Raw genomic sequence first — 26,974 nt, 5'->3', positions numbered from 1 at the left:
AGTCTTGCAAAGGGGAAGATAGTAGAATTCTGAGGAACAGGGTCTATACGAATATGTCTACACTGCATTAGAAACCCAAGCTCAGACTCAGATTTGAGCTCAAAGCCCGCTATCGTCCACACAAATCTTTCTGAATCAGGTCAGCAAGCACTCAGGATCTGGGTCCTAGAACCCACCATCTCGGATGAGGGCAGTCTGAATCCCATTGTGGCAGCCGTATAATTTTATACTGCAGATACAGTTCAAGCAGCACACCCAAGCCAGACGGGTTGCATAGTGCAGTATGGGCTTGTTAGCACAGTTGCGAGACCCGGCTCCAGTAATTGTAAACCCAGGTATACAATGCAATAGGGATGCTCAAGAATGGGCTTAGAAACACTGAGTCCACCAGAATGGGTCCCAAGGATCCAAAGTTACGATGCTGTGTAGTCAGACCCTAAAAGAGGAATGAGGAGGGGCATGGCGAAGAGGGAACATTTGGGGAATGCCTACACTGCAATAAAACCCCGGTGGCTGGATCGAGTCAGCTGACACTAGAGCAAATCTTTTAGAAAAGCATCCGATCTTGATTGAAAAATGGCTAGTGATAGAGAATCCACCAGAAGCCTTGGTAAATTGTTCCCATGGTTAATTACTCTCACGGTTAAAAATGTACATCTGATTTCCGCTCTGAATGTATCTAGCCATTCTTTCTCCCAAATACAGTTTCAGCGTCTCTCACCACATCGCAGACCTCCAATACAGTTCTGACACCTCTCACCATGCCTCACTCCAGCCCTTTAGCCAGAGTTCTTCTCTGTCGTGTTTCCTTCCTAGATATAGTTCCAGCTCTTGTCCCTGGGGACATCAGCAGGATCACCCTCCTTCATCCCTCTCTGACTTTGACTCTCTGTCCTGGGGAAGTTTAAAGATGACCCCCACCCACAACTGCCTTCCTATCCCTGAAGGAAAGGAGCAGTGAATTCTCTAATGAGCACTGGAGCCTGATCGGGCCCATGTCATTTAAGGTGCCAGCTTTCCTGCTACATTACTGTATAAACATGAACTCTGGAGTCTATGGTTCTCGGCTGCTATTCTGGATATACAAAATATTTTCTTTTAACTTATTTTGAACCTCAGTTAAACATACTATCTTTATGGGGAACTGGATGGTCTAGGAAACTGCAAATGGCTAGGAAGCATGTAATCTCCAGGTCACGTCCTTTGACACAATCACTAGTGACCCTAAATCATTATCATTCAATTACTCCTTAATGGCCTGTGGGAAATGATAGGACATTCCCAGTTCAGTCTGTGGTGGATGGGTGTTCACACCTCAAAGCCCAAAAACACTTGCTGAAGAGGCCAATGGACTGAGCAAACTAGCCACATGCCTAAGCATCGGGAGAACTACTAAGCATGCTCAAATACTTTGCTGCATCAGGCCAGGGTGCTCAGCACCTTGCAGGATCAAGACCTGAATGGGCCGTGGAGCTCCAACTCCCCTCCCACCACCAGCAGTGGTCTCTGAGGCGGTGTTGAGGCATGCAGGCAGAAGCTACTGCTGCTTCCCATGTTGTACCTGTTCTGGCTTCATAACTGCCACTCCAGCCTCTTTCCTGAGGAATCAATCCACACTCTTAAAAATCATCTCAGGTTGCCTGTGGAGCATTAATTCATCTCTTTTGTGTGTCTGCATTCGGATATAGTCTTCAGTTACAGGAGCACAGACTATGTTTTGCCTCATTCAATACTCATGATGGATGGTGTTCATTGAATAAGCAGCTATTCGATATTTTGTTTTAGTCTCATTGTTCAGCGTGTGGCCCCAGGCTTTATTGCAAACCATTCATACCCTGCTTTGACAACAGATTTCTTAATTTCCTCCTGAGCTTTTATAGGATGCTCATCACCACGGTAACTGAGAGCTCCACAAACAGATATATTGGGATTATTCCCATTTTACAGATTGGGAACTGAAGCACAGAGGGATTAATGTCAAAAGTGTCCAGTCATTTGGAGTGCCCAATCTGAGATGCTTAGTACTTGATTTTTTCATAGTACTTAGCATTATATAGCACCTTGTAAATGCAACGCACGGCTCCTATACTTTTCAGTTGCAGCTAAGAGTGCTCATCTACAAAATGAGGAACACAAAATTAGGGTATGCCTACATTGCACAAAAACAAGAAAGCAAACAAGCCAACAACCCATGACCGTGAGTTTCAGAACCTGAGTCAACTGACTTGGTTAATGGGGGCTATGTTACAGGGCTAAAAATAGCAATGTAGATGTTCCCACTTAGGTTGAAGCCTGGGCTCTGAAACCCAGAAAGGGGTTTCCATCCTGTGGCATCATATTGACACCAACTTGGATTGGAACCTTTCAATCCATAGCACAGACCTCCGTGACTTGAGCTAAGAGAATAACAGAGCAGTAGTAGGTTGTCATCCTCTATGTGTCCAGCACTAGAGGGCTGCTTTGCCAGTGGGTTTCACAACCATATGTTGACAGCATAGGAATGGGGAAACTAAGTGGGTTCCATGCTGGGTTCTGGAGAGAAGTATTCTTTAGTGGGCGCAGACCCGGCTGCTCCTGTTTTCCACAAGCTGACCCCGTTTGCCCCAGGCCCATCCCTGTTCTGTCTCTGCCTCCCCTGCTCACTCCAACCATTTGTCCTCATCTCATTTGTAATGGGTTGTTACCCCAGGTGTGCAGTCTGGGAGCTGTGAGAACCACTGCTCCCCTCAAAGACACACAGCTGGATTGGGGACACAGCCAGCCTCACCCAGGACCTGTTAATCACTCAACAAGACAGCCTGTGGCACCCAAACTGGGCTACCTGAGTGTAAACAGCAGACCTCAGCAGCTTCCAGCTCCCCAGGCATGCATCGCCTTCTGCAGTATAAACCCAAAAATATATTGTCTTGCACTGCACAGTGATTGGTACAGTGTAAACTCATTAAGATGTCTGCCCCTCCCTCAATGTGGAGAGGAATATGCACACTTGTGGTAACCAAGCTGAGATTTCCCCCAGACACTTCAGTTAAAGGCACACTGGTTTATGTTAAAACATAAAACAAGGTTAGTAACTACAAAAAGATAGATTTTAAGTGATTATAAGGGATAGCAAATAGATCAATGCTGATTACCTCATAAATAAACAAAAACACAAGCTAAGCTGAACATACTAGAAGGATAGGATTTGAATTAACAACCTCTCACCCTGACTGACAAAACAAGCAGGCTAGCAGATTGTCAAGGCACTTGCTATGCAGCTTTTGCTCCACACCCCCATCCCGAGTTCTTTTCTTTTGGAGCGTCTCTCACGTGTTGAGTTGCAAGGGAGTGAAGAACGGATGAGGTACTTTCTTCACCGTGCTGGGGAATTCTAGGACTTTTCTAATAAACTAACCCCACAGAGGACTATTCATGTGCAGAAAGCTGAGGCAGAGTTATTGGGGAACTACAGGAGAAAAGGGGAAACTGAGGCAGGCTCACTGATCGTGCCATGGCCTGCCACAGGAGTGCACCCCAGGCAAGACCATCATATTAGATATGGTGGAAAATGCAGGCAGGCAATCAGAACCTAAGAACGGACGTACCAGGTCAGACCAAAAGGTCCATCTAGCCCAGTATCTGCCTACTGACAGTAGCCAATGCCAGGTGCCCCAGAGAGAGTGAACCCAACAGGCAATGATCAAGTGATCTCTCTCCTGCCATCCATCTCCATACTCTGACGAACAGAGGCTAGGGACACCATTTCTTACCCATCCTGGCTAATAGCCATTAATGGACTTAACCACCATGAATTTATCCAGTTCTCTTTTAAATGCTGGTATAGTCCCAGCCTTCACAACCTCCTCAGGTAAGGAGTTCCACAAGTTGATTGTGCGCTGCGTGAAGAAGAACGTCCTTATATTTGTTTTAAACCGGCTGCCTATTAATTTCATTTGCTGACCCCTAGTTCTTGTATTATGGGAATAAGTAAATAACTTTTCCTTATCCACTTTCTCCACATCACTCATGATTTTATATACCGCTATCATATCCCCGTTAGTCTCCTCTTTTCCAAGCTGAAGAGTCCTAGCCTCTTTAATCTTTCCTCATTCAGCCCTTGGGAAGAGGGAAATCAAGGCAGAGAGTTAGCTGCAGGATCATCTCTGAGGCCCCCAGGGATAGCTCTGGAGGTGGCCATCCTATTACAGGTAACTACAGTAAATGGTTAAATAACCTTGGATTGTATTATGCCAAACTCACTGTAGCTATAGCACCGTGTGTTTGTACACATGCGTAAGTCTGAGAGAGAGAGAGCGAGAGAGCGAGCGAGTGCTAAAACTGCTTCACTTATTCCCATGTCACTTGCCCCTACATACAGAGTGAACTTTTTCAAAGGAAACAGCTTATCTTTCAGACTGCAGAAGAAGAAAAATACTCCTAAATTGCAATATTTAAAAAGCTGCTTTATGTTGTTATGGCAGCTAATTTTCCTTAAATGATTTAGGGAAATGAATACATCTAAAGGGGCTACACCAAGCTGTTACAGGATAGCAACATTAAGCTGGACTTTCTTCGCCTTAAACAATCCAATCTCTTATGGGCAGTTCCCCATGACCGATCTTGGAAGTGGCATATTTTTATGCTTGAGAGCGTGTGGCGTGAGAAGAATTAGGGTAGTTTTCTAATGCATTTTGCATTTTATTTGAGTTCATGTTCTTCTGTTGTTTGTTTGAGAAGGAGAGGAAGCAGGAGGGTTAACACTATCTTACATGTTAATTCCCAGATCAGTTACCATTTGACAAGAATAGGAAAGAGACATGGAACTGTTTTGTCTTTCTATCCATCTGGGTATCCAGACATTTAACATGTGCTCCTCACCATAGCATCTGAGAGTGAAATTTATACCTGGGCAATACTTAAGACTAAGCGATTCAGAGGCTTTGTGCTGGACATCTGCCTGGGGAGGGCGTCGGCCTGAATGTGTACCAATAAAATTCATCAATGCTATGAATTGTGATGCCCACGTGTGATCTCATTTCCTCCCTCTGAGGCAACTGGCAACTCTTCCCTTCTCTTTTTCCCAGCCCCTTGCTTATTGTCAGCTCATGCAAATATTAACTGGCTCAGAGAGACTAGCGATAAAGCGCTCGCCCAGGAAAAGAGCAGTCCCATCATGTATCATTTAGTGCTAGAAGACAGTCTGGCTCTGAGAGCTGCTGCTGCTGAGCACTGGCAGCCCCAAATGAAGTCAGAACTCCTCAGGGTGAGGCCCAAGCTAAAGAAATATTTTTATCCAAAGGCAATTTCATTTTACTGTTACTGACCTCAGCTAGTAACACAACTGATACGGATACCATCTAGTGAGCTTTCTCCACTCAGCTTCCCTGTTAGACTCAAGGACCTCTTTATCCCTGGGAGAATCACTCTTCTCTGATGATGCAGCTTGCAAGCCCTCTGCATCAGGTTGGAAGAGAGTCTGGTTGCTCTTGGGGATGGAAAAAGAGAGGGAGAACTGACCCTGCCTGGCCAGCTTCTACCTTTACTATCATTCTTTTTTATTTGTGCTCCTGCAGCAGCTAGGAGCCTCCCATCGCACAAACATTGAATTCAAAGGTGGATCCTGCCTCAAAAAGCTCACAATTTGAATAAGTTCTTCTTGCAGTGGAATTCCACTCCAGAGTACCACTCTTCTTCACAAACTGAGGCCCCCTTCATGGCTACTTACCTTTTCCTGAAGCCACTCCTATACGAACGTTGTTGTTATATGCTATTTTGGGCATGGGGTGCGCTGGCAAGTCATGGGGTTAGAGGGAGAAGCTAGCACTAGGACTGACTACCCAGGAGTAGCAGTCTGTCTGTCTCGTGAGGTGCCAAGCCATGCCATTGTATATACACACACACACGGAAAAAGAAAAAACTCAGTTTATGTGAAAGAAACACACCTAATCAGCAAAATAGAAAGCATAATTATCAAATTAATATCAGGAATTCCACACAGCAAACAATGTCTATAAAATCCCCTCATATTTCCCAGAGAGTGCCTAGAATCATTCTTTTTTCCCCACCCCGTCTCCATCTTTGTTCAGTGGTTTTTCCTCAGGTTGCGTATTCAATAATCCTTCTCCACTTGGATGTCAAACATTCAATAACTGTCTGCCTTCCTCCTCCTCCTCTTCCTCACATTCCCTGCAATGCATCTCCTCTGATTGGCAGAGATTTCACTTCACAAACATCTCGGCTTCTCAGACTGAGCCTGTGTGTGTGTTTATGGAATATTTACAAATGTTATTTCCCTCCTACCCATACGCTACATAGCAAAGCCTACCAGACCTCTGGATTAACATCAGTACTACTTGGTAACTCAATTTCAGGGGCCTGCTGTTTTGAATCCAGCTCAAGACACCAAGAGAGTGGCTCAATTGAATATGGGCCCTGCGTTTGGCACTATTCCATATATAATCTGCACTGAACTTATTTTCACTTGCTCTCTCCATTCAAATGTTCCCAATGACAAACACTTAAAATGTTCCCTGACGACATGCAGCAGAGGTGATGTTTGCTTGGTTCCCTTTCTGAAGGTTTGCCACAGGATCTGTCCAAGTCGGAATTGCCAGCTGCCTGCAGCAGCCTGCAGGCTCTGCCTATGCAATGCAATGCAATGATCTACCTTGGGGAAGATACTTTTCCAGTGTAAATGTCCCCACTCACCGGATTGTTGTACATCTGAACGATGAGCTGTTTTACTCCATGCAGCGTGGGATGAGCCCAGGGAGACGGATCCGCCCAGTGCCGGTTTAAATCAAACCCCATCAAGGAGCACCTGTACAAACATACAAAACAGCCATCAGTATTGTCTTCAACTTATACCCATGTCAGACAGAATTAGGCGGAAATCCTGCTGGTTGGTGCACAGCTCCTCACAAAAAACAGGGCAAGCTCTCTCCAGAGCAGTAGGGGAGATCAGACGGTGACCTGTTATGACCTGGTCGGCAGGATTTCTGGAGCAACACCTTTGGTGACTCACATTTAAGCATCTTACCCTTCATATCATTTTTCCCTCAACCTTCCTTTCAGCCAGCCTTGTTCTTTTCCACTTCACCCTCCCAATGTGACCACGCTGCAGCACCAACAATGACAGTCTCAACAGTCCATTCGCCCACCTAGCCCATGACTATCTGCCCACGTTCTTCCACGTACCAGCTATGTCTTCAAGGTTGCGCCTAAGCTGACCTACCATGCTCCTAGCCCATCCTCAGTGAAGGCCTTGTTCAGGAAAGTCCTTAAGCACATGGAAGTCAAAGGACATTAAGAGGGTGCTTGAGAGCTTCATGGAATAGGGATGGATGAAAAGAAAGCCCAACCTTACTTACTTTATCATGCCATGAACTAGCCCTTACTGAGCAGATCAACCATGTAATCTTATTAATGTGAGATCATATATGCTACATCTGACTCCTCTTCTCTCCCTGCTGACTCATATTCCTCTTGCTACTTCGTGGTTTCATTTCGAGTCTGATACTGTCCATCTTACTCAGGTGGAGTTATATCTTCCTCTTAAAAAGTCCCTCTACAGTCATCCAGACTACTGGCAGAGTGAGGCACTTCTGAACACAAGGAGGGGACACAAAATGAGCCCCACCAGTGGTAAACTCTTCAGCGCAGGGATCACGTCTGCTGTCCACTTCAGGTGTCATTTATGTCCATCCACTTTTGGGCATCAAGTGCAACAAATAATTGTCCACTTGGCAGAGCAAGATCTGATCGGTGGATATGGTTCAGCAATGCAGGAATCACATTGATTCTCAACAGAAACAATAACAGACAACCCCAGGCAAAGATACAATTTTTCCTATATATAAAACTAAACAATACAATCAAACTTGCTACTAAGCCTTAAAGCTTCTTGAGATGTAAAGAGCTTTCGTTGATCCCCAAACTATTGTGTGAAGGCCTGTGCTATCTTAATCTTTTAAATACACCTAGGCAAACAATAGAGATCTGCTCTAGTAATGTCGTTTAACAAAAATCTTAAGAATCTAGGAGTTAGGACTTTACGTGTAATGGGCAAAAATGAAAGGAAAATACCCAACATCCTAAATTCTATCCAAGCTTGTGGTTTGGCTCAGTAACACAAAATGCACAACTTAGAAGTGTAAAGTGTGGGGCTGAAACTACAAAATTGAATTCAGCACCGGAACGGGTCAGAAACCTTCCAACAGAACAGAGTTCTCCAAGAATGTATCGATTCTGTCAAAATTTATGACAGACCAGGCAAGCAGCCAATCAGTTGGCAGGTGGGTTCTCCTGACTCCAGCTTCCCACCTCTCAGGCACCCCAGCAGGGCAGGGCTTGTGGGAAGGCAGCAGAATGATTGCTCCCAGGTGGTCACGTGGGACGTCAGGAGCAGGGCCAGCTCCAGCGTTTCTGCCGCCCCAAGCAGCAAAAAAATAAAAGCCAAACGGCGGCTCTCCGACGGCAACTCAATCGTGCCACTCCATTCTTTGGTGGAAGTTCGGTGGCAGGTCCTACACTCCCTCTCTTCCTCTTCGGCGGCACTTCAGCGGCAGCTCAAAGAGGAGGACAGGAACTGAAGGACCCGCTGCCGAAGACTTGGACGGGCTGCCCCAATAGCGGACAGAGTGCTGCCCCTTTGTATTGGCCGCCCCAAGCACCTGCTTCCTTAGCTGGTGCCTGGAGCCGGCCCTGGTCAGGAGGCCAGTTCCCCTGGTCACTCAGGAAGTCAGGAAGCTAGTTCCCCACCTGACCAGTTCCCCAGGCTGCCCACCTAAAGGTCAGGTGGATGGCTGGGCTACCTGACCATTTTGTCACCTTGTCAGCTGGGGAGCTAGGCAGCCTGCTCTTCTGCAAAACAAAACACATTTGTTTCATTTCACGTGGAACAAAAAAAAAAAAAGAGAGAGAAAAATCTTTGATTTTTTTGCAGAACAGAAAACCCTATTCCTGCTCAGCTCCTCTCACAATACCTGCTTCTGACCTCACTGGCACTGGTATAAATCAGGAGTATCGCCACTGAAAAGTAAATGGTGTAAGGCTGGTAAGAGCTCAGAATCATGCTAACTGCCTTTTCGTTTTGCAAACTTAGAAACCTTCATGCTCACAATGAATTTTCTTGCTGTTTGGCAAACCACGCTAGGACACAGCATGCTAACTCCACAGGACGTCTTTTGTAGGAGCTCAGTGCCAGAAATCACATCTCCTGCATGACTAGACCCGCTCATTTACATTTAAACATATTTTAAAGTAGTAACATCACAGAAAGCAAACAAATTTTCATTCCACCCTGTTCATTTTCCGTGGTCATCTGATCAGGCTAAAGAGCACAAAAAAACCCCAAACAACGAAGGGCAAACAGGAACTGCAAACTGGTGTTTGCTCAGCATTTGTTAGTTACATAACTCATCCAACCAGGGAACAGAAACAATTATGCATAATTTCTGTAACTAAACAACACAGGGCAAATTTCCTATGAATCATTCTTTATGATGAATTTCAGGATCTATATTATGCAACAAATAAATGTGAGAATTTTGCACCAACATTTCAGAAACAAAAACTAGAAGCAAATGTTGACAAGTTATTGAGTTGGGATGATCCTCCCAACATTACTTAATATGATCCCAGACTAATTTCTGAATATCAGTCAGTCTATGATATCACTGTATCTCACCTCTATTGAAGCAATAGTTAATTTACTCTTTGATATGGGCATTAGTATGTCTTTCCAGTTTTGGAGCAGTGTTCAGTTTTCTTTTTACTTTTTTTCAAATTTTTTTTTCTTATTTACCTACAGACTAATTTGCATTCATAGTGTTTTCTTTATTCGTCTCTTGCACACTTGTGCCATCTCCATGGAAACAAAGTTATTTTCCTTGGTACTTCAGGTTTGATTATTTATCTTTTTTCAGGTAAAACAGTCTCCCAAAACTCATGAATAACCAGACATGCCCAAAGCATATGGTGAGAGCTTCCTGCATGACTTTTATAGATCCATACTCAATGGGGACCACATGCTGAAAGAAATCTTTCCTGAACCTCTCTTTTGGCCTTCAAAAACCTTCCCAACCTCTTCAAGCTCAACATAAGAAGCAAGCTTCCCACAGACCTGGACACACCAACTTAACAGATCTAGACCCTGCCATAACAACAGATGCAAAACCCGTAGACATATTTCCACTGCTATGATGATCAACACCCCACCTCAACAATACACCTTTCAAGATTCATGGGTCCAGCACATGTTTATCACACAATGGGGTGTACCTCATCCAGTGTACTAAATACCGCAGTAACAAATATGTGGGTGAAACTAATCACTACACTATCAAAGGAACTCACACTGGAAAATGATGAGACACAAATACACCATTATAACCTGCTGGTGAACACTTTTCACAAAAAGAGATCAATGGTTTGAGCAGGGAGGTGGACTAGGTCTCTTCCAACCCTAATCTTCTGTGATTCTATATCTGACCTATTAGTCCTTATCCTCTAAGGAAACCTGCACAGTATCTTCAATAAGGTGAGCGGCAGAGTTAAATTCATAACTTTGCTAGACACTGAAAATCATGGACTGAACAGAGACACTGGAATTATGTAAAAGCAGCAAAGAATCCTGTGGCACCTTATAGACTAACAGACGTCTTGGAGCATGAGCTTTCGTGGGTGAATACCCACTTCCTCAGATGCATGTAGTGGAAATTTCCAGGGGCAGGTATATATATGCTAGCAAGAAAGCTAGAGATAACGAGGTCAGTTCAATCAGGGAGGATGAGGCCCTGTTCTAGCAGTTGAGGTGTGAAAATCAAGAGAGGAGAAACTGGTTCTGTAATTGGCAAGCCATTCACAGTCTTTGTTCAATCCTGAGCTGATGGTGTCAAATTTGCAGATGAACTGAAGCTCAGCAGTTTCCCTTTGAAGTCTGGTCCTGAAGTTTTTTTGCTGCAGGATGGCCACCTTAAGGTCTGCTATAGTGTAGCCAGGAAGGCTGAAGTGCTCTCCTACAGGTTTTTGTATATTGCCATTCCTAATGTCTGATTTGTGTCCATTTATCCTTTTCCGTAGAGACTGTCCAGTTTGGCCAATGTACATAGCAGAGGGGCATTGCTGGCATATGATGGCGTATATTACATTGGTGGATGTGCAGGTGAATGAACCGGTGATGGTGTGGCTGATCTGGTTAGGTCCTGTGATGGTGTCGCTGGTGTAGATATGTGGGCAGAGTTGGCATCGAGGTTTGATGCATGGATTGGTTCCTGAGCTAGAGTTATTATGGTGCGGTGTGCAGTTACTGGTGAGAATATGTTTCAGGTTGGCAGGTTGTCTGTGGGCAAGGACTGGCCTGCCACCCAAGGCCTGTGAAAGTGTGGGATCATTGTCCAGGATGGGTTGTAGATCCTTGATGATGCGTTGGAGGGGTTTTAGCTGGGGGCTGTATGTGATGGCCAGTGGAATCCTGTTGGTTTCTTTCTTGGGTTTGTCTTGCAGTAGGAAGCTTCTGAGTACACGTCTGGCTCTGTTGATCTGTTTCCTTATTTCCTCATGCGGGTATTGTAGTTTTGAGAATGCTTGGTGGAGATTTTGTAGGTGTTGGTCTCTGTCTGAGAGGTTAGAGCAGATGCGGTTGTACCTCAGTGCTTGGCTGTAGACAATGGATCGTGTTATGTGTCCGGGATGGAAGCTGGAGGCATGAAGGTAGGCATAGCGGTCGGTAGGTTTTCGATATAGGGTGGTGTTAATGTGACCGTCACTTATTTGCACCGTGGTGTCAAGAAAGTGGACCTCCCGTGTAGATTGGTCCAGGCTGAGGTTGATGGTGGGGTGGAAGCTGTTGAAATTGTGGTGGAATTTTTCCAGAGTCTCCTTCCCATGGGTCCAGATGATGATGATGTCATCAATGTAGCGTAGGTAGAGAAGGGGCGTGAGTGGACGAGAGCTGAGGAAGCGTTGTTCCAGGTCGGCCATAAAGATATTGGTATATTGTGGGGCCATGCAGGTGCCCATAGCAGTGCCACTGATCTGGAGATATATATTGTCATCAAATTTGAAATAGTTGTGTGTAAGTATAAAGGCACAGAGCTCAGCAGCCAGTTGTGCTGTGGCATCATCAGGGACAGTGTTCCTGACAGCTTGTATTCCATCTGTGTGTGGGATGTTTGTGTAGAGAGCCTCTACATCCATGGTGGCTAGGATGGTGTTTTCTGGGAGGTGACCAATGCATTATAGTTTCCTCAGGAAATCAGTGGTGTCACGGAGACAGCTGGGAGTGCTGGTGGCATAGGGTTTGAGTAGAGAATCCACATATCCAGACAGTCCTTCAGCGAGAGTGCCAATGCCCGAAATGATGGGGCGTCCAGGATTTCCGGGTTTGTGGATCTTGGGTAGTAGATAGAATAACCCTGGTCGGGGCTCTAGGGATATGTTGATTTCTTCTGGTGTTAGTGTAGGGAGTGTCCTGAGTAGATGCTGTAGTTTCTTAGTGTATTCCTCAGTGGGAACTGAGGGAAGTGGCCTGTAGAATTTGGTATTGGAGAGTTGTCTGGCGGCCTCCTTTTGGTAGTCAGACCTGTTCATGATGACAACGGCACCTCCTTTATCAGCCTCTTTGATGATAATGTCAGGGTGGTTTCTGAGGCTGTGGATGGCATTGCGTTCTGCACGACTTAGGTTGTGAGGCAAGCGATGTCGTTGTTCCACGATTTCTGCCTGTGCACGCCGGCGGAAGCATTCAATGTATAGGTCCAGACTGTCATTTCCACTCTCAGGAGGAGTCCATGTGGAGTTCTTCTTCTTGTGCTGTTGGTGGGAGGGCACCCGTGTATCAGTGCACTGTTCAGTGTTGTCCTGGAAGTATTCTTTGAGTCGGAGACGGCGAAAGTAAGCTTCCAGATCGCCACAGAACTGCATCATGTTGGTGGGGGTGGCAGGGCAGAAAGAGAGTCCCCAAGATAGGACAGACTTTTCTTCTGGGCTGAGTGTGTAGTTGGATAGATTGACGATATTGCTGGGTGGGTTAGGGGTACCACGCTTGTGGCCCCATATGGCAGGTAGGAGTTTAGACAGCTTACAGTCCTTTTTCCTTTGTGGAGAGGTGAAGTGAGTAATGTAGATCTCCTGTCTTATTCTAGTGAAGTCCGTTTGTATAGAAGTTTGGTTATTAATGAGAGTCTCCAGGTTGGAGAGCTCTTTCTTGATGTTTTCCTGTTTGCTGTATAGGATGCTGATCAGGTGGTTCCTCAGTTTTTTTGATAGAGTATGGCATAATCTCTCACTGTGGTCTGTTTAGTACGTAGATAGCAGTGGATGGCCCCACAAGGGCCCCACAATATGCCAATATCTTTACGGCCGACCTGGAACAACGCTTCCTCAGCTCTCATCCACTCACGCTCCTTCTCTACCTACGCTACATTGATGACATCTTCATCATCTGGACCCATGGGAAGGAGACTCTGGAAAAATTCCACCACAATTTCAACAGCTTCCACCCCACCATCAACCTCAGCCTGGACCAATCTACACGGGAGGTCCACTTTCTTGACACCATGGTGCAAATAAGTGACGGTCACATTAACACCACCCTATATCGAAAACCTACCGACCGCTATGCCTACCTTCATGCCTCCAGCTTCCATCCCGGACACATCACACGATCCATTGTCTACAGCCAAGCACTGAGGTACAACTGCATCTGCTCTAACCTCTCAGACAGAGACCAACACCTACAAAATCTCCACCAAGCATTCTCAAAACTACAATACCCGCATGAGGAAATAAGGAAACAGATCAACAGAGCCAGACGTGTACTCAGAAGCCTCCTACTGCAAGACAAACCCAAGAAAGAAACCAACAGGATTCCACTGGCCATCACATACAGCCCCCAGCTAAAACCCCTCCAATGCATCATCAAGGATCTACAACCCATCCTGGACAATGATCCCACACTTTCACAGGCCTTGGGTGGCAGGCCAGTCCTTGCCCACAGACAACCTGCCAACCTGAAACATATTCTCACCAGTAACTGCACACCGCACCATAATAACTCTAGCTCAGGAACCAATCCATGCAACAAACCTCGATGCCAACTCTGCCCACATATGTACACCAGCGACACCATCACAGGACCTAACCAGATCAGCCACACCATCACCGGTTCATTCACCTGCACATCCACCAATGTAATATACGCCATCATATGCCAGCAATGCCCCTCTGCTATGTACATCGGCCAAACTGGACAGTCTCTATGGAAAAGGATAAATGGACACAAATCAGACATTAGGAATGGCAATATACAAAAACCTGCAGGAAAGCACTTCAACCTCCCTGGCCACACTATAGCAGACCTTAAGGTGGCCATCCTGCAGCAAAAAAACTTCAGGACCAGACTTCAAAGGGAAACTGCTGAGCTTCAGTTCATCTGCAAATTTGACACCATCAGCTCAGGATTGAACAAAGACTGTGAATGGCTTGCCAACTACAGAACCAGTTTCTCCTCTCTTGGTTTTCACACCTCAACTGCTAGAACAGGGCCTCATCCTCCCTGATTGAACTGACCTCGTTATCTCTAGCTTGCTTGCTAGCATATATATACCTGCCCCTGGAAATTTCCACTACATGCATCTGAGGAAGTGGGTATTCACCCACGAAAGCTCATGCTCCAAGACGTTTGTTAGTCTATAAGGTGCCACAGGATTCCTTGCTGCTTTTACAGATCCAGACTAACACGGCTACCCCTCTGATACTGGAATTATGGTTTATAACAACAATCTATAAACCCATTAATTTCCCTCCTCTGCCCCAGGTCCCTCCTTCTGCCCCCCCCCCGAATGATCAGAGAGGTGTTAACAGGTCACTTCACCTTGAATGGTCCCTTGAAATATGCGTTAACTCCTTATGCTAAACAATCTGTTCTACCTTGTATTTAGCTGTGACACTCTGAGCGTGTTTCCCACATCTGAAGGAGAGATCTGTGTAAACTCGAAAGCTTGCCTCTCTCACCAACAGAAGTTGGTCCAATAAAAGATATTTCCTCACCCGCCTCCTCTCTCTTTAATGATCCTGCATTTGTGACACTCTTTTACTCCCAGGTAATGCAATCTCTCGTGTGTCCAATATACCCTCTGCAATAATTTCAACTGGGTAGTTTTCCATTTGCATCTTGCATTCCTTTGTAAATTTCCTCTCCACGGCCTAGACTAGTATTTTTCCAAGTATACGTTGCTTGGTGTTTCCATTAGTTAACTGGCTGACTGATGTCTCAGGTACTCCAGGCATAACTGAGAAATACTACTACTACTACCACCACCCCCACCATCACCTACCTCTTATACAGTGCTTTTCAATCAGCAGACCTCAAAGCACTTTACAGAGGAGGTTAGTATCATTATCCCCTTTGTACAGGTAGGGAAAGTGAGGCAGAGGAGGTGGAGTGACTTGCTGAAGGTCACCCAGGGAATAGAACTGAGGTCTCCCAAGTTCTAGACTATTGTTCTATCCACTAGTCCACACTGCTTCAAAACCCCAACCCTGCAATGGGAAAAGAACTGCGTCCCACTGCACCATACCGCACTTTGAAGATTTAGGGCCAGATATTTCATCCTTTACTCACACTGGTGAGTACTATGATGAGTGCCATGGGTTTCAGTGCCAACTACTCATGTGAGTACTCACCAGTGTCACATAGAGCTCCACAATCTGGCCCATAAAGATTGCAAGATGGTGGGTGGTATATTATACAGCAATGGTGTGTTTATATTGTACAGGAAATAAACTAAAACATTCAGTACAAAACCAAGCCCAAAGAGAGAGGGAAACTGAGAAAAGCAGAGGGAGAAAAGTTACATTTGAAGATGAGCTTTGAAATGAGACCTGGGGCTGAGCAATACAGAAGGATGTACCAGATTGAGAGAGCTGCCTCGCATTCAAAAAACAGTGAGGCTGCAGGAAGGATGGAAAATTCAGGTAAGTGAAGGGAGAGGTGAAGGAAGTAGAGAGAAACAAGCTCTGTGAGGGGGGTGGGAGCAAACCTATGAAAGGTTTTAAAAACAAAGTGGATAATTTTGAACTAGAGACTGAAATGGATTGGGCTGTTGGTGCAGGTGATTCAGAATTAAGGTGGAGGCGGTTGCATGTTTTGGTGTGTATAAAGGAGGAAAGCAGCATTCAGTCTTTGCCACCAGATCCTACTGATCATTCACAACGGGAAATCCCAACCTCCTTTTATGACACCACTTTCACCTCCATGGAAACCAACCATTATGTCTTTATGAACTTTCTGAGCAATCAGCAATTACTGTTGATCATCCATATTAACATAATTTAAAAACATTCAAATGTCGGACACTTTCAAATTCAAACTGTGTTGGCTTAGGCTACACTGGACATGGTACGTTTCTGTTCCATGACTGGATGAGCACAACTCTTAGCATCAGGTTTCTGCTGCAGATACTTGGGCTTATGAATTAGAAATTGAGTTCCATTAAGATTCTCCAATATTCACCTGAAATTTGCTATTTTGGCAAACATTTCTGCTGCTAAACCACCATAAAGAGGTGCAAATCCAATCAAAGCAAATTATTTCCAATACTGAAACGGAAACTAACTGAATGTTTGCAGTCCCCATCTCTCTCTATTTCCAGAGGTTACCAGCCCACCTCGACAAAAACAACGAAGCTCAAACTAGCATCTAAACTGCTAGGAGGTTTCTGTTCAGATCATTGCCTAACTTTCTGAGATTCACCCAACACAGGTTTGAAATATCCCTTGCCCAGGTGCTTTAGCAAACCGCTTCTAGTTTCTTGCTAGAATTGAGAAGGGTTTAGTGACGTGGCCAATGCTGGGCCATAAAAATGTTAAGGCTGCTTATGTTTCTTTCAGGTTGTGCCTTTCCTTTCAAGAACCTCCAAGTTACAGAAATCTCCAGGACCTCTGACTTTCCCTTTGCTTTGATTCTTCCTTCCCCCACACTACGTTTTCCTTCCCTGCACCTACTACGCTCCTGAGTCTCTTGCTAACAGACCTTTTTTGACAAGGTGAGATACGGCGAATAATGGAGCAAAGGAGTTAAAGAAATCCTTTTTCATGGGATATGATTTATTACAAAGAGAACCATACACACTTCCCTTCGGCTTTGTTGGTTCATTGGATCAGTACTGGGTGAATCTGCACACAGAGCCTGTAAGTTCATATCCGCAAATGGCACTACGGGTCAGGGCTGGATCTGACATTGAGACGGGGTAGGAGGCAGGGGAGGAGATGCATCACACTTTTGTCCAGGCATATGCAATAAAAATAGTTGAGACTGAGGGTAATTGGTCTCTATTGTTGCTCATCTTCGAGGCAAGAGTCATAGGAAAAGCTGGGAGACTGCAGTCTGCAATAGTCACTGTGCACTACAAGAGAGTGAATTCAAGGAGAAGAAATTGAATACTTGCTTCTTATAATGAAAATATTATTTTAAACCTCTTAGACTCAAGACATTTTACAAATTAAATTTTCACCTGCCATCCCTGGAGAAGCTGGAGTCTTCATTAGTGCGCATTTCACCATTTGGGTCCTTGGGGGGTTGCGATTTATGCATTTGCCCATTATTCATAAAAGAGGATTCATTCAGGCCGACATGTTTTAAGGCAATGAGGTAGTGAGACAGATATGGTTTCAGCTACAGCTATGGAAGGGTGAGCTTTTTTTGTTTTTTTGGCAACATTTTGCATGCGTAATTTACAACCCTGGAAACCCTCTCAAAAGGCTATAATATCACCACTGCAGTGTATACTCCTGCCAGAACACAAGTGGACGCACAGAGCAGCATTAGCTCCCAAAGGCCACATGGTGGAGTAGATGTTTGCAGAATGAGCTTTGTACTGTGCAAAGACATAGTTTTAAATAGTACATGATGGTTAGAGATCTGTTTCGCTATTTTCTATGTAAACAGTGTTAAATAAGAATAAACACAAAGGGATATTTTCTTCTTCTGACAAACACATGCATTTCCCATAGCTGGTAACAGGCATCACAGACACGCGCACCCAGGAGAAAATGGGTAGAATTCCCCACTCCGATCTGCAAAGCACATCTCCGTTCAGAGATTCTACTCTCCCTATGCACACTGAGTTCTCAGTGATGTCAATAGGATTTCTGTGCATGCAGCAAAAACAGAATATTGGAGGCAAGGTCCATTACAAGGACAGGAAAATCTTGCCCTGTGATTTCATGAAAAAAAAAATCTGAGAAGTAAGATGCAAAAGATATGCTAGTCCCCAGGGACAAGTGCAGGATTGCTCCTTACAGTTTATTCTCCAGTGCTTTGTCCAGTTGGATTTTCAATTTTTCAAGTGATGCGGCTTCCTTTGGGAGACTATTGCACAATCCAACAGAACTCACTGCTATGAGGCTTATGTCATGGTTACAGGGCTAACTGACCCCTGTCCCTCCTTCCAGTCTTTCTGAGGGACTGTCTAAATGAACAATTAGTCTGTGGCAAGCTGTGGTGTGAATGTCCCCTATGCTAGCCTGCCATGGTTCCTGTGCACCCTGCTGGTGCTCACAAACAGTTCATTAGAATGCTTTGATCTAGCCCTCTTTGAAACTGGACTAGCTCAAAGCATGTCAATGACCAGTTAATGCATGTCATTAGTGTGCACAGGAATAGTTCATAGCAGGCTAGTGTGTGGAGTAGAGTCAAAGCCTGGCTTGCAGCAATTCTAATTGTTCATGTAAAGAAGCCCTGAGTGCACTTCTTCAGGTATCTTGCCTCATACCTTTACCTTTCCTGAGGTGGCAATCTGCAATTCTCCCACTCTTAGACCGGGTCCTGGGCTACAGTTACAGCTAGAAATTTAAAAAGAAAAAAAACATAGTAAGAGACACAAAAAAAGAACAGGAGTACTTGTGGCACCTTAGAAAATAACAAATTGATTTGAGCATAAGCTTTCGTGGGCTACAGCCCACTTCATCGGATGCATAGAATGGAACATAATAAGAAGAATATATATACACATACAGAGAAGATGCCATACCAGCTCTAAGAGGCTAATTAATTAAGAGGACTCGAGCCAAAAAAGTGCCACTGTGGCTAAACAAAGTAAAAGAAGCAGTGAGAGGCAAAAATGCATCCTTTAAAAAACTGAAGTTAAAACCTAATGAGGAAGATAGAAAGGAGCATAGACTCTGGCAAATGAAGTGTAAAAATATAATTTGAAGAACAGCTAGCCAAAGACTCAAAAAGTAATAGCAATTTTTTTTTAAGTACATCAGAAGTAGGAAGCCTGCTAAACAACCAGTGGGGCCACTGGACGATCGAGAGGCTAAAGGAGCACTCAAGGATGAAAAGGCCATTGCGGAGAAACTAAATGAATTCTTTTCATCGACTTCACAGTTGAGGATCTGAGGGAGAATCCTAAACCTGACCCATTCTTTTTAGGTGACAAATCTGAGGAACTGTCACAGATTGAGGTGTCATTAAAGGAGGTTTTGAAACAAAAAGTCATAAACTAAACAGTAGTAAGTCACCAGGACGAGATGGTATTCACTGAAGAGTTCTGAAGGAACTCAATGTGAAACGGCAGGACTACTAACTGTTGTCTGTAACCTATCATTTCAGACAGCTTCTGTACCAAGTGACTGGAGAATAGCTAATGTGATGCCAGTTTTTAAAAAGAGATCCAGTGGGAACCCCGACAGTTACAGGCCTGTAAGTCTGATCTCAGTAACCGGGCAAACTGGTTGAAACTATAGTAGAGAACAAAATTGTCAGACACAGAGGAACATAATTTGTTGGGGAATAGTCAATATGTTTTTTGTAAAGGGAAATCGTGCCTAACCAATCTACTAGAATTCTTTGAGGGGGTCAATGAGCATGTGGACAAGGGGGATCCAGTGGCTATAGTGTATTTATATTTTCAGAAAGCCTTTGAGAAGGTCCCTCACCAAAGCTCTTAAACAAAATAAGCTGTCATGGGATAAAAGGGAAGGTTCTCTCTTGGACTGGTCACTGGTTAAAAGACAGGAAACAAAGGGTAGGAATAAATGGTCAGTTTTCAGAATGGAGAGAGGTAAATAGTGGTGTCACCCAGGGGTCTGTACTGGGCCCAGTCCTATTTAACATATGCATAAATGATCTGAAAAAAGGGGTAAACAGTGAGGTGGCAAAATTTACAGATCATACAAAACTACTCAAGATAGTTGAGTCCTAGGCAGACCGCAAAGAGCTACTAAAGGATCTCTCAAAACTGAATGACTGGGCAAGAAAATGGCAGATGAAATTCAATGTTGATAAATGCAAAGTAATGCACATTGGAAAACATAATCGCAACTATACATATAAAATGATGGGGTTTAAATTAGATGTTACCACACAAGAAAAATATCTTGGAGTCATTGTGGATAATTATCTGAAAACATCCATTCAATGTGCAGTGGCAGTCAAAAAAGTGAACAGAATGTTGGGAAACATTAAGAAAGGGATAGATAAGAAGACAGAAAATATCATATATAAATCCATGATATGCCCACATCTTGAATACTGTGTGCAGATGTGGTCGCCCTATCTCAAAGAAGATACATTGGACTTGGAAAAGGTTCAGAAAAGGGCAACAAAAATGATTAAGGGTATGGAATGGCTACCGTATGAGGAGAGATTAATAAGACTGGGACTTCTCAGCTTGGATAAGAGACTAATAAGGAGAGCTATGATATAGGTCTATAAAATCATGACTGGTGTAGAGAAAGTAAATAAGGAAGTGTTATTTACTCGTTCACATAACACAGGAACTAGTGATCACCCAGTGAAATTAATAGGCAGCAGGTTTAAAGGAAACAAAAGGAAGTATGTTTCACACAACACACAGTCAACCTGTGGAACTCCTCGCCAGAGGATGTTTTTGTGACATTGCAGTCTATATGGTTTTATAAAAATATGCTAATGAGTGAATATAATTTAACTGGAATAAACTTCATGCAAAAGGTCTCTTGTAAAGTATCATTACAAAGCTTATCATCTACCGAGTGTGTTCAGTCTATTTGTATAAATGTACCACTCTTGTATCTGAAACTAGAAATATGAAATATAACTCTGAGGGCCTATTGTAATTATGCAAAGTGTGGGCCATTAATGGCAGTTTGAAATCTTGATGACTCCAAGAAAATTGTCTGCAGATGGCTGTGTTTACCTGTAAGTCTTCCTGTATACATGTGCTGGCAAGTGGGCAATGAAGTCTTGCAGTGACATGTGATCACGTCACCTGAACTGGAATCCATCTTTAACCTGGTGTCTTTCCATTGAGAAGAAGGGGGTGGGAATCCAGAGAGGGACAAAGGATTCCTGCCTTATGCAAAAGATATATAAAGGGATGGAACAGAACAAAGGGGAAGGAGTCATCATGGAGAATCCCATAGCTACCACCTGAGCTGGAACAAGAGCTGTACCAGGGGAAAAAATTGTGCCCAGGCCTGGAAGGTGTCCAGTCTGAGGAAAAAACTTACTGAAGCATCTCTGAGGGTGAGATTATTTGATTAGACATAGATTTGCACATTTTATTTTATTTGGATTGGTGACTTACTTAGTTCTGTCTGTTACTACTTGGAACCACTTAAATCCTACTTTCTATATGTAATAAAATCACTTTTTACGTATTAATTAACTCAGAGTATATATTAATACCTGGGGGAGCAAACAACTGTGCATATCTCTGTTACAGAGGGTGAACAATTTATGAGTTTACCCTGCATAAGCTTTATACAGGGTAAAACGGATTTATTTGGGAGTTGGGCATCTGAGTGTTAAAGACAGGAACACTTCTGTAAACATGCAACTTTGGGGCAAGTGATTCAGACCCTGGGTCTTTGTTGGAGGAGATAGGAGTGTCTGGCTCAGCAAGACAGGGTGCTGGGGCCCCGAGCTGGCAGGGAAGGCAGGGGTAGAAGTAGTCTTGGCTCATCAGGTGGCAGCTCCCAGGGGGGTTCTGTGATCCAACTCGTCACAGCTGTGAAGGCCAAGACTATACTAGGGTTCAAAAAAGAACTAGACAAATTAATGGAGGATAGGTCCATCAATGGCTATTAGCCAGGATGAGCAGGGATGGTGGCCCTAGCCTCTGCTTGCCAGAAGCTGGAGCACCTGGCATAGACCACTGTCAGAAGACAGGATACTGGGCTGGATGGACCTTTGGTCTGACCTAGTATGGCCGTTCTTATGTACGGTACTCCATGTATCTGCTATGCTTACCCAGCAGGTCCAACTGAGTTCAAACACTTGCAGTTCTTCCCTTTGGGAGTATGTGACCAATGGTGAATAGAACCACCAAGCAGCATTCTTAAACCAAAGTATGTTTCTTTAACAACAGGACAAATCATTTAGAGAAAAGGGATTTTAAAACAATAAATATTCTCCAGGCATGTTTGCCTTACCATCTCCTGATGATAACCCATGTAGAACTATATTCTTCAGACACCTCAGTGGGTCCTGGGTGTCAGTCTGGCTCTCCCAAACAACTACATCCTTCTCGAGAGAGACCCTTTCAAAACTGCCAGAGTTCCTTTGTTCTTCTGTTTTCCTGGGCTTTGGACCTTCTGGACACAACTAGGTTTGCAGATTGGCTGGGGAGAAGGTAACATCTTCACAACCAACAGTTTGGGTATTGTCCCATAACACTACTCAAGTGTTTTCTGAGGGTGGCTTACCGTGAACCTCTCTTTAGCTTCCTGCTTGTTCTTCTTATAAAGTTCTAGTCAACTAACCCAACATATGCTTATAGTAAACACCCCAAAAAACAGGTCAACACAGAGGGTTCATAAATTATTACAGAGCAGCTCAAAATGTGTCACACTGATATTAACCTAACATTTCCCTTTTAATATTTCACCCAATTACTATTAGTGATATCAACTTGTATACCTATACCTATTTGGTATTTATATCCTTCAAGTATATGGACAGGGTAACCATGTCAGCAGTAGATGACTAGTGAGGCACTATACAAAACTCAATGAAAGAGTACATGGATCTTGCTGTAACATTTATTACACACAAATATGAAAAACATTATTAAGGTTCACAGTCAAGCGCTCAGAAGTTAGGAAATGACACCATTAAGCTTGTCTGGGCTTCAATCCCCGGGTGCCTATTGAGCCTTTAAGTAAAGGAGCATGTATCATTGTTTCCATAGGACACCTGACTCATTCAATACACAGAATGGACAGATCTCACGTAATGAGCAGCTCGTCGATAATTGGTGTTCTCCTCACTCAGTGTGAATCCCCGGGCCTTATTCAACGCACCATTTAAACCCTCCTCTGAAGAGAGAATGATTAATTTCCTTAGTTTCACAACACCCCTGAGAGGCGAGGGGATGGCATTCTCCCCATTTAATAGGTTGGGAGCTGAGTCAGAGGGACTTTAGGGACAAAAGTATCCACCAATTTCAGGTGTCCACTTTGAGATGCTTAATACCTGATTTTTCAGAGTACTTAGCATTCTTTATATAGCACGTTATATGTTCAAATCACAGCTCCCACTGATTTCGGTTGCAGCTAGAAGCACTCAGCACTTCCTTGCTCCAAGACATGAGGGCACTACAGCGTTTCAAAGAAAATATCATCGGACTTTTTAAAACTATGGACAAAACAACATATTTTGCCCTAGTCTCCTGAAAATAGCCCAGTCATTTAGGTTGAAATTTTCCACACAAAAACCCCTCAGCCTGAGGCAGACTTTCTGCATGGAAATGGCTAATGTTTAGCAAAGTTATAAGCAACTGAAAGCAGGGATTTATAGAATAATAGAAATCTAGGGCTGGAAGGAACCTCAGGAAGTCATCTAGTCCAGCCCATCATGCTGACAGTGAGAAGTGTCGGATACTTTTTATTAATAGACAGTGCTATCAGCCATACTTATATACATATTCAGTTCCTTTAAATTATTACTCATAGATCAATCCTTCCAACTCCCTTATCATTTTTGTTACTCTATCTTCAATTTCTTCCTATTTCTTGAAATCAGTTTAAAAATGTTCTAGCAAGTACAAGAGGGATGTAAAGATATGTACATCCTGCTTTGCTCATGTTTTATTGGTGTCGATTGCACATGGAACGATAACATGGGTATCTAAATATTTAAAAAGTTACTTTGGGGGAAAAAATGTTACTAGGTAGCAAGATTGCAACAATTTCACACAGAAGTGGCAGATTGCAACAAAACAAAAAAGGAAAGGTACCAATGGTTTCTGAATGGAATCTCTTTCTAGTAAGTGCCTTTCGAGGCCATACTTTGTAGTAACAACTATGCAGGTACACGAGAGCCATAAATATAACGAGAGAGACGTTTCTAAGTGCACCGATCTAACCCGTCTCATTTTAATGAAAATATACCTAATATGGCCTGGGGCAGGCCAACTGCGTGTTTTTTAAGGCACGGGAAGTGGTGCTGGTGATTCGGAAACAAACCTATACCCTAGAATCGTGTTAGATATCTTTGGATGAGATGTAAAATCCCTGATCCTGAATACTAGTTGCCATTAATTAAGGGTAAAAGCAATAAGCCTACTGTCTTGGCCAAAATAATTATTTTTTGACTACTAACCATTTTCCTGCTGGTTGACTTAGGCACTAAACTGTTTGCATGCCCTAAATGGTTGTGCAGCACTGCAGTGTGCTGTTAAATAGCTGTCATGCTTCAGCCAGTATTTCAGTGGTTGGTGAATCTTATCTCCTGTCCGTCTATCAATTTGTTGCAATTTAAGGTGATTTGGGATAAGATGTGTTATAAAAATATAAGGTACTACTATGTTAGACACGCAATGCCTTGGGTATCTTTCCCTTCACTTTAATCCAGCCATCTAACCTTCCTCAGGACTTAGACACTGCAGCTGGCAATGGTCACAGTTTCTCTGAGTAACTGTACTTCTACACACTGTTTAAAGGTAGTGTCACATGTCATATTTTAGTTTCCCATCCTGGACAGGGTTCAAAAGTTACCAGGGCACATTGGCAGATATTTGTACCCAGAAATGCTATTATTCTAAATTGAAACAAACCAGTCATACTCTGCATAGACATCTCACTTTGCCTGCTATTGAAGCACAGCAACCTCTGCAGCAAAATGTGGCAACTGTTTAACAGGGTAACACGTATTACAGTTCAAGAAAGAAAATCACACCAGACTAAGTCTGCAGGGTACTTTCTATGTGGCCAGAACATAATTAATCAAGTGGGAATCTAGCTAGGAAGCTGGGTTAACATCCCTTCTATCATTGTATGTGTGTTGGACTACCATGTATCAGAGAGTAACTAAGCAGCAGTTGAATAGATATGGGTGACTGACATGTTATCTATGTATCCTGTGGTGATCGCTACTTTAACTCAACCTTCCATCTGGAATTATTTTTGTTTTCTTTTCTAATGCATATATGAAAGTATCAGTACCAGAAGTATGACCTGTCATTGGATTTGATGATATACATCTCCTCTCATCCTTAGGTCCTTTACTTTCGAACTCAACTGTAGGTTACAATGCATTTGGTAAAGATTTCCATTGCTGCTCAGAAGAGAGTGCATCCTTTTAACATAGCTGCAGCTCCCAGGCTTCCAGATCCCTATTTTTTTCTAGTGTAGGCTGCTTCCTAGGAGCCAGCAGCTACTGTATGTTTGAGTATTTCTTCATGAATATTAAGTCACGAGGATCTCCGAGTACATTAAAGGCTTGCTAGGAAACTGAAACAAAAGAGCCTTGCTGCATGCTACCTTTCATAGACTCATTGGCAATACTGCCCATGAGTGCTGCAAAAGCAAATGACTGGATAGCGAGTATCCATAGGCGGCAAGTTTTAAGGGAAACTCGCATTCATTTTCTCTTTGCTACACATCCGTGTTCGATATCATCAACACCACACATGTTAGATGCAACCTGCATTACGTTCCATGAGATAGATCCTGTTAATGTATTTCACGCCAGCCTCTTGGAGAATAACGTAGGAGACGGGAAGGGTTGGAATGCCGACGGGGGAAAACACAACGTAAGAGCCTCTTGGTTAAAAAGCATGATTGCAGAGGGTGAGGTTGCAAACCAAATCACACATTCACAAACACCACGATGCCAGACCACAACTGCCCCTCAGTGCATGCTGTTGCCATGGTTCCTCTCCCTCCCACTCTCCTTCTGGTCACCTCTACAATGGAGCAATAGTATATCTTTTTATTGCTGCCCTTGGCATTACCCCCTAAGCTTTTGGGAGGATGGGGGGTTGGGTCAGAGCCATACTTAGGTGGTAGTTCTTGGCTGCTGGTGTTTGTGGAGGGGCAGTCTGAAAGAGGTAGACCCACTAATGCCTGTTTTGGTGGGGTAGTCAGGCTGCAGCTGTACTAGTCCATCAACTCCCTGCCACTGCTTCTGTGGCAAACTCTTAAAGCGACTGGACCTGAACCACACAGAAGGGACCCTTACCCAAGAAGGTGTAAGGGTCCCTCTACAAAAATCAGCGAGCTGGGTCTATTGTCACTCCTGAGCAATAGAACGTAGAAGTAGAACAGGAAAGATCCTTGCACTAGACATGTGCAAAAATCATTTCATCCAGTGCTGAAATGCAGCTAACATCCATTGTCTAACAGTCTGCAGCAATATTACACAGCTTTTTAGGATGGGAATGTAGAGGAAGGCAGAATGTAGTTACCCAAACTGGAATTTGATCGGGATACCAGGGCTCACTTGTAGGGTTGCCAATTTTCTAATCATAACAAACTGAACACCCCTGCCCTGCCCCTTCTGGCTCCATTCCCCTTCCTCCATCAGTCACTTTTCCCCACCTTCACCTGGCTGGGACAGGGGGTTGGGGTGTGAGAGGGGGTATGGGCTCTGGGGTGCAAGAGGGGGCTTTGGCCTGGGGATGAGGGGTTTGGGGTGTGGGGGTGGTGAGGGTCTGGCTAGGGCCAGGGAAGAGGCATTTGGGGCACAGGAGGGAGCTCCAGGCTGGGGCAGGGGATTGGAGTG

The 26,974-nt window shown here is 44.0% G+C and overlaps 1 protein-coding gene across 2 annotated transcripts in view; it reads right to left on the bottom strand.

The window, feature by feature from the left end:
• The window catches only part of AGBL4 (AGBL carboxypeptidase 4), a 1,420,515-nt gene that overhangs the window by 221,662 nt on the left and 1,171,879 nt on the right, over positions 1–26,974 (bottom strand). For both annotated transcript variants that reach the window (XM_050961715.1, XM_050961716.1), the window contains one exon: positions 6,688–6,799. In XM_050961715.1, coding sequence (XP_050817672.1) covers positions 6,688–6,799 — 112 coding nt within the window. The remainder of the gene's footprint in view (positions 1–6,687; positions 6,800–26,974) is intronic.

The sequence above is a fragment of the Gopherus flavomarginatus genome, chromosome 7 (genome assembly GCF_025201925.1).
Source record: "Gopherus flavomarginatus isolate rGopFla2 chromosome 7, rGopFla2.mat.asm, whole genome shotgun sequence".
NCBI classification, from domain to species: Eukaryota; Metazoa; Chordata; order Testudines; family Testudinidae; genus Gopherus; species Gopherus flavomarginatus.
Note: the sequence above shows the minus strand (reverse complement) of the source record. Positions and strands in the feature narration are given on the sequence as shown.